Below are 8,950 nucleotides of genomic sequence, written 5' to 3' on the forward strand. Positions count from 1 at the left end.
AGCAGGTGCTTTGATAGATGTTTATTGAGTGACCTGAAGGCCATCTTTACCTTGCCCACAGTAGGCATTTGATAGATGTTTGCTGAATGACCTGAAGGCCATCTTCACCTTGCCCACAGTAGGTGCTTTGATAGATATTTGCTGAGTGACCTGAAGGCCATCTTCACCTTGCCCACAGTAGGTGCTTTGATAGATGTTTATTGAGTGACCTGAAGGCCATCTTCACCTTGCCCACAGTAGGCGCTTTGATAGATGTTTATTGAGTGACCTGAAGGCCATCTTCACCTTGCCCACAGTAGACATTTGATAGATGTTTGCTGAATGACCTGAAGGCCATCTTCGTCCTGCCATGAATCAGCTCTAGACTCTTTGGCAGGGCATGTTTCTTGGAGCAGAGGGTAAGAACGTATTAAATGATTGCTGACTTGGATGTGGTAATCCGAGCTTGAGCTGGGGCAGGGAGGGGTGGAGAACCAGGGATGGCCCGGTGCTCTCTTTGCTCCTTCTCCTGCTTGCTTGAAGGGCAGGCCCTGGGCTCTGTCCCTCCTCGATCCCTGCTCCAGTCTGTCCTCCACCTGCTTGTAAACCCATGTGACTAAAGCACAGCTCAGCTCTCAGGAAGCTTTAATGCCTCCTTGTTGGCTTTAGCATCAGAATCCCCCCAGTGTGGCCACAGAAAATTCTTCCAGGCCAGCTCCGTGCTGTTCCCCATTGCATCCCCTGCTCCTGTCAGATGGGCTGACTTGGTGTTTCCCATACGTGTCCCCCCTTCCAATGGCTGCTGCTCCCAGGCCTCGTTTTCAGTCAGTCTTCAGCCTCGAAGCCAAGGCCTGTGTGCTGACCTTCCCAAGGCCTTACCTGATTCTCTCCCCAGTTAATGCCGTTTCTCCCAAAATTAGTCTATATTCACATTGTATTTACTTTTCTCCTCCCAGTAGAATGAAAGCATTAATAAACACTTATTGAATTGAAGTGAATTGATCCCCCTCCCCAGCTTGCTTTCCTCCTGTAGAAAGTGAGCAGGTTGGACCAAATGATTCTTAAGAGTCCCTTCCTCTCCTGCCCCTCCTTTTGGAAGCCAAACAAGGCCTTGGGAGCTCCTCTCACTGCTCCAGAAGTGGGGCAGTGACACTGAGACTGTTCGCCCACATCCCCCTCCCACTTTAGAAGAATGAGCCCAGGAGCAGATGCATGTGAAGCTATGAGACGAGCTGACTCCAGCCTGGCTTACGGCGATCCAGGAGTCAGAGGCCAGGGGCAGGTGGCAGAGGCCTGGCCGGCAGCAGGACCTTGCTACTCCCCCAGGAACAAAACACACAAAGGCAGCATTTGCTCCATAAAGTGAAGCTCAGCAATTAAGCAGTTTGAAGGACTCAGGGAAATACTCACAGTAACAACAAAATCCTCCCCCAGCAAGCCCTCCCTCCCCTGGTGAAGGGGAGCTCTGCTGGGTCTCTCACAGCTGCTGAGCTGGCTGGAGAGCCTTCAGCCAGTACACTGACACAAAGGGATTGTCATGGCAGCGCTTTCTAGCTGCTGTAATACCTAAAAATCTTCTCTTTCCATCCATCCACCAGTAAAGTGATCATAGGGTCTCAACGTTGAAAGGTCACTCAGACATCATCCATTCCTACGCCTTCATTTTACAGATGAGGAAACTGAGGCCCAGAACAGTTCTATAAGCTGCACAAGGTCACCCAGGGAGTATCAACAAATAAGCATTTGTAAACCCATGCCATGTGCCAGGCCCTGTGCAAGGTCCAGAGATCCAGAGACCAAAAGAGAAACAGTCCCTGCCCTCGGGGAGCTTGCATTATGTGAAAGGAGAAAACATGTGTGTCTGCGTGTATGTACACACATGTATATATATATATATAAACACAAATATATGAACATACGTACAGGATACAGGCAAAATAAATGCACAGTAATTGAGGACAGAAAGGCCCTCAAAACTTGGGGAAGGGAGAAAATCAGCAAGATCCTCACATAGAAGGTGACCCCTGAACTGAGCTTGAAAGGAAACTAGAGATGGCAAGAAGCAGAGGAAGAAAGGGGGGCATTCTAGGCCAGGGGGTCAAGCAGTGCAAGGCACAGAGGGTCATGGGAGGAGCAGCAAGACGGCCAGTTTGGCTGGACTCTAGAGTGAGGGACAGCCTCACGATTGTAATTCAGCTGTCAAAGGCCTAGGGATGCCCGTTGTTTGGGGAAAATACATTCTTACTACTCTTCACTGTAACTCCTGAGCCCCTACTGGTGTGCTTTCTAGCTACACAAAATCAATCACAATAACACATTGACTCTTAAATATGAGACATTTACTAAGTATGAAAATAAAAGCAGAAATAGTAATAATATTTATTTAGTAGAAGGCAAGGTCACTATATTAACATAATCAACTACCCGTAAATTTGGGTCACTTTCTCTCACCAATGCACAAAGTATTCATGGGGAGTTAGTGGGCACACATTTAACAGAATTGGGTGGGGACATGAGTAAGGGCATTTATGTGCCCAAGATAACCCATGACTCTAGACTGCAGGCCTATGTGCCAGTGATCTCATTTAGAGATCTCAGCACATTTATCTGAGGGGCAATTTTCTCTCAGTTCCTTAAATCATCTCAAGCTACTTTTTTCACACAAAGATTCTTTTTTTACCCCTTTCAGCAAATAAAATGTTCATACATGAAAGATATATAATAAGGCTAGAAAGGTAGTTTGTAGACAGGCCATGATAGGTTTCAGCTGTCATACAGACTAATGTATGTTTTACACTAGTGGTAATAGGGAGCCACAGAAGTTCTTAACTGGGAAAGAGATATATAGTTAGAGCTGTGTTTTAGGAATATCCCGTTAGGAGTTATAGAGAGGACGGATTAGCAAAGGGAGAGACTGGAAGCAGGGGAAGACCAAATACAGACTAGTTGCGATGGTCCAGGAAGAAGGTGAGGACTTGAGTTAGGCTGACAGATGGATCTGACAATTGCTGTGGAGGTGGAATTGGCAAGGCTTGTCAGCTAACTTGTATTGCTGCCTTTTAACACCCATCCTCAGGCCAAACTGGTGTTTAGGAAAGTCAAGGTCCTCCTTGTAAACAGTTGGCTGCTGAAAAATGTTTCGTCCAGTGATTACAGACAATGTGATATAAACTGAAGGCCAACTGCTACCCTCCCTAGAAGCAGCGTCAGAGAGGAAGGAAACCTGATCTGGGAGTCAGGAAACCAGGGCTCTAGTCTAGACTGCCCACATCCTCTCTGTGCAGCCTTGGATAAGCCACTTCACTTTTTCCTGTGCCTCAGTCTCTCCGTTGTAAAATGAGGTATCTGGACCAGATGGAGCTAGAGGGTTAATTCCAACTCTGCCTGTTTTGGTTTCATGAGATATCCCAGCTGAAAGAAGAAGAAAAGAGAAGCTTTGGAAACAGTTACCCATTTACCCGGGGCCAGTATCTGCTTATTTCCTGTGTATGGGAAGGGCTGATTCAATTAACCTACGAACATTTATTAAATACCTCTTGTCTACAAAGAACTGGGGATCCGGACAAAAATGAAACAGTCCTCGCCTTCATATGGAATACAAAATGCACACTGAGGAGATCGGGGGGGGGGGGGAGGGGGAGTGCACCAGCAGAATGGTCTTAGGTAGGAGGGGACTGAGCTTCAAAGGGACCTAGAGATTCTGAGAGGCAGAGGGACACAGAGGAGCAAAAGTGGGGAGGTCATGTCCAGGAAATAGCAAACAGGCCGGTTTGGATGGGAAGTAGGGGGCATGACGTGCAATCGGCCTGGATCCTGCAGCTTTAAAAGTCAAGCGGAAAAATTAGCATTTCATCCTAGAGGTTGGGAAGGCAGTGTGCCACGGTGGGTAGAGGCCTGCACTCTGAGCCCGGAAGACACACGTCATTGAAGTCCCACCCTGGCCAAATCCCTTCGCCTTACAGTGTTCTAGACTACTCTCTTGTTGTAGAGAAAGTGCTAACTTGCATTGGCAGAGGGAATTTCCTCACCTGGGAGTTCCCTAATAATGAAATCCCAGGTCCAGGTTCTCTTCCTGTCCTAGAGGCAATAGAAAGCTCCTGGAGTCTTTTGAGGGTGACATGGTAAGACTTACGTTTTGGCAGTTGTACTTTGGCACCTGGGATTGGGGTAGAGGTGTGAGGAGAGACCTGAGATGGGGTTATTTCATGGAGAGAGGCATGTATTACGAGTCTGACCCAGCAGAGGCCAAACAGGGAATTCTTTAGACTTTTTGGGTCCCAGATTTAGTGAATGGGTCCGTATTGTCTGCCCTTTCCAAACCTCACAGCTCTTGGTATATCCAGCACCGTTAAAGTGTCTTGTCTTGCATTCGTTTATATATTGATACTCAATAGAAATCTTAGTGATAATTACTCAGCAAACCTAAGCATCCACTGCCTTCTGGTCATTGTGCTCACTTTGGGCTGGGGGTGAGGAGATGACACACTTTTGGATCACCTAAGCTTTCGTCCTGGGAGAATTTCTTCCACTGTTAGCACGTTTACTATGGAACGCAGCTGCTCTCTTCAGATCTGTCATGCAGCTTTCTCTGTTTCTGTCAAGGATCTGCCCACGCCATTCTCAGCAGCTACTGGTCCCAGCAGCTGGGGAAGAAGGAAATGAGGGGTAAGAAAAGTTTCCTTCTTTTGTAATTTCTCTGACTTTGCCTGGGCCCAAGCGTCTAGAGTAGTACCATCATTGCACAAAGGACACCTATTTCTCTTTGGTTTTACAGTTAGCTCCTTGTTTACTTATCTATCACGACCAGTTGAACAACAATCGTGATTGGTCATTTAGTAAGTTCTGTTAGCCAGCGGTTGTCCTCAGGCACAAAATGAGATGGTTCCTGCCCCTTAAGGAACTTACATTCTGGGGCTGAGAATCAGGAACTCCTGAGTTCAAATCTGGCTTCAGACACTTACTAGCTTTGTGACCCTGAGCAAGTCACTTAAAATGGGGGTAATAATAACACCTGCCTCCTAGGGAGGTTGTGAGAATCAAATGAGATAATCAGTGTAAAGCTCTTAGCATAGTATCAGTGCTATGTAGATGTCAGCTATCATTATTATTGAACAAAGTAAATACATGGTAAGGTTTTTTGTGGGGGAGGCATGAGCAGCCAGGGAGGAATCACAAACATGAGATGATAAAGGGTCTTTAGAGTGTCTTTTGTAGAGGGTGAAATAACAGACCTTGTATTTCAGAGGCTTTCATTTCAAGGTCATTCAGTGGGCAAAACAGGATCATGTTGTTACCGGATCCTAGCATCCTCCTGGAAGGGTCAGAATTACTCCTGAGAGACAGCACAGGATAATAGGGAGACTTGGGAGCCAAGCGTCCTAGGAGCTGGATCCCCACCTCTGCTCTGTCCATAACTTCCCATGTGACTTTGGCCAAGTCTCTTCCTTGAGATGAGGCCCACACTTCCTCATTAGTGACAGCCTAGCATTGGGCAGGACGACCTCATTGGCATTGCGGTTTGTGGCATTTAGTCAGACACATTCCTTGAGCCAGAGTGTTCAGGAGGGAGAGAACAGCAGCCCCAGTCACACAGGTTTGCAGCTGGGTGCCACTACCAAAGGTCAGAAGGCTCGACTTGTATGAGGTCTCATCCCGACCTTAGCTGTGCCCCGGCTCTGGGGATGCTGGCATGAATATCTTTTTCTAGAATAGTTCATCCAACTCACCTGTCAGTTGCTGACTTTGGCCTAAGTGCTAACAAGATGAGTGGGGTCTTTTTGTTGCCGGGTTCTTCAGGAAGGGAGGAGGGCAGCTCCCACTGGGGCAGGGATGCCAAGCACCCAGGGCCAGTGTTAACCTCTCCATCCTTGCTCAAATTATCTCTGCCTTTTCTCTCTTCTGGTCACAAGTACCACGTAGGAATGACAGAGACAGGAATTTGGCCTGGGTGGCATGGGGGTCCAAAACCATCCTCTCTTTCTATTGAGGACTTCTAGACTATGACCAGAACAGACATTTAAACATATATACATATATATTTTTAAAATTTCCCCAGTTACACGTAAAGACAATTTTTGACATTTATTTTCAAAAATTTGAGTTCCAGATTCTCTCCCTTCCTTCCTTTCCCCTATCTCCATTGAGAAGGCAAGCAGTTTGAAATAGGTTATACATGTGTAGTCATGAAAACATATCCATAATAGTCATGTTGTGAAAGAAAACAGACCAAAAAACCCTCAAGAAAAATGAAGTGTTTTTTAAAAAGTCTGCTTCAGTCTGTATTCAGACAGCATCAGTTCTTTTTGTGGGGATGGATAGCATTTTTCATTATAAGCCCTCCAGAGATGTTTTTGATATTGTTGTATTGCGGAGAACAGCTAAGCAGAACAGACATTTTTTGCTCCTGTGACAAGAAACATAAAGCAGACTCAGTGCCAGCGACTTGAAACATGCCCTCAGTTTAGTTGTCAGCTGAGGGAGGGAAATCAGAGGAGGGAGGAAACCATCAAGGGCATCCTGCTAGTTTAATTATTCTTGCTAATTAAGTGCTAAAACATTGTTGCTTCTATACTACTGCAAGACTGAAAGGACTGTTAGGAACTTTTTAAATTTTAGCTCCCTGGGAAGGAGCCCAGTTCACCCTACCTTAGTTACGGCCCTGCTTATAACTGTACGACCACCTGAGAAGCAGTGTGGTGCAATGGGAGGAGAGGGGGAGATTTTGAGCCAGAACAAAGGGTGAAACCTGTGACTTTAAGTGATGCACAACCCCTCCACAGTCTCAGTTTCTTTACCTATAAAATGGGAGAGAAGGTGGGGTTGAACCAGATGACCTCTAAGGCCCCTTCTCGCCTTCAAGTCTTATGCTTGGTGGGAAGCTTTGGGGTCGAGTATTATGGGAGGGAGTAGGGGGCACAAGTACAGCATTCTCTGTGAGAGAAAAGCAAGAGTGATGGGGAGGGGGAACATGCCAGAGAGATGTATAATGGAGATTGACCTTGTAGGATAGAGCTTCTTGGCCTGGGGTCCACATACCCCCGAAGGATCTAGGGACAGATTTTAAGGGAGCTCATGAACTTGGAGGAAAAAAAAATCTTTATTTTCATTAACCTCTTAAGTGAAATATGGCATTTCCTTCAGTTATGAATTTTAAAAAATTATTCTCAGGAAGGGTCCATAGACTTCACCAGATTTCCAAGGGTATCCATAACACAAAAGAGGTTATGACCCTTGGGGCAGGGTCCTAAGGGCTAAAGTGTGACACCTTAGCAAAGACCAATGAATTTAAAAGTGGGTGATGACCTGACTTTGTTTTATTTTCTCTACAGCTTTTCAGTGCTCCCCCCGCGGGGGAGGAATGAAGATTTTGATGCGGGGCGATGGAAGAGTTGACATTACTGGTCAAACGGCTTTTGTTTTGGAAGGGAATTTGACCATTTGAGAGTCACCATTCCAAGACTGACCTTACTTCTGATTACTTTCCCATAGTTGCTAAATACAGATTAAACACAGAATTAAAGGGAACATGGTTGATGATCCTTAAGCAGTGGGCATATTTGAAAATTATAGAATAAAAGATATTTTAGTGTAAATTTTAAAATTATATGGACAGTGTGAGAGTGCCAGAAAAGGTTGCCATGTCTAATGTGGTAATTTGAAATGAATGTAATGTCTGAGCTTCTCTTAAGGTTTGTTGAATGCAAATTAGATGGTAAACTCCTTGCGGGCAGGAGCTGTCTTTTGCCTTTTTTTGTGTCCCTAGTGCTATACCTGGCACAGAGTATACACGTAATAAATATTATTGATTGAGTAAAATCTCAACCGTGTGCAGCCTACGCCGTCAATCTGTGCTGCTGACCAGGAAGGGTTTTCATTTTCCTGAGGACCCTGTCCTGGATGGTCCTTCTGCTCCTTCTCCAATGCTTCATTTGACAAAGTCAGAAAACTGGGCAAGTGTGGCCTCATGGACATAGAACAGGTATGGTGCTGGGACACTTGGAAGTGCTGTGATTGGGGCGGCCAGGTGGCGCAGTGAATAGAGCACTGGCCCTGGAGTCAGGAGGACCCGAGTTCAAATGCAGCCTCAGACACTTATCACTTGCTAACCGTGTGACCTTGGGCAAGTCACTTAACCCCAATTGCCCTACCTTACCCCCTTCAAAAAGGAAAAAAAAAAGTGCTGTGATTCAGTGTAAACTGAATTTGGATGGAAAAAATCAGGGTTCAGATCCTGACTGAGCCACTTGTTACATTATAACCTTGGGCAACTCACTCCCTCTCTTGGTCTCAGACTGTATGAGGTCCCTTCCAGCTCAGATCTATGATTCCAATTACATTTGTGCTTTTTGTGAATAATTGTGTACGGATGCTATAGGAGTGTATGTAGTGCATTGTGCAGCAGTCCTTTGGGCTATGTGGTAGGGGGTCCCCCCCTCGGAGCAGGGGTGGAGATTCTCTGACCCCTTCCTGTCAGCCATGGTGAGCCTTTCTTCCGTTGCTGAGTAGGAGCTCGGGACCGCTAGATGGGCAATCTCCATCCCTCAGGCCCAGACTCCGCGGACTCCAGCAGGTTGGATGGAGGGATTTATCTCCCTCTACCTGTTAGGAGGCCACAGCTTCCTAGGCAGACCCATGCTTGGAATAGGGCTACCTCCATTGCTGGCTGCTCTCCTTTGGTACAGGCCATTGTGAGATCTAGAGAGGCAGCTGGCAGCTTCCCCTTCTAGGACACCTTCTAGGATACCTGAGCTGCAGGGTCCAGGCTACTGGGCAGCTGCAGCAGCAACAGCAGACGCAGAAAAGTCAGCTGAGAGGGGGAGGGTCACCCTGTCCGGAGAGTGGAGCGGAGAAGGGAGGGGAGGGGAGGGTGGGGATGAGAGGGGAGGGGAGGGTGGGGATGAGAGAGGAGAGGGAAGGAAGGGGAAAGGAAGGGAGAGGGAGGGGAGGGGAAGGAAAGGGAGGGGATGAGAGG

The 8,950-nt window shown here is 46.8% G+C and overlaps 1 protein-coding gene across 1 annotated transcript in view; it reads left to right on the top strand.

The window, feature by feature from the left end:
* PBLD (phenazine biosynthesis like protein domain containing) overlaps positions 1-7,775 on the top strand; it is a 22,847-nt gene extending 15,072 nt beyond the window's left edge. The window contains exons 8-9 of the mRNA XM_069071496.1: positions 4,582-4,644; positions 7,308-7,775. Coding sequence (XP_068927597.1) covers positions 4,582-4,644; positions 7,308-7,420 — 176 coding nt within the window. The 3' untranslated portion in view covers positions 7,421-7,775. The remainder of the gene's footprint in view (positions 1-4,581; positions 4,645-7,307) is intronic.
* Positions 7,776-8,950: the final 1,175 nt, after the last annotated feature.

Source organism: Petaurus breviceps, unplaced genomic scaffold, assembly GCF_028583685.1.
Source record: "Petaurus breviceps papuanus isolate PSGF00001 unplaced genomic scaffold, PetGlider_PUasm1.0 90825, whole genome shotgun sequence".
Taxonomy (NCBI): Eukaryota; Metazoa; Chordata; class Mammalia; order Diprotodontia; family Petauridae; genus Petaurus; species Petaurus breviceps.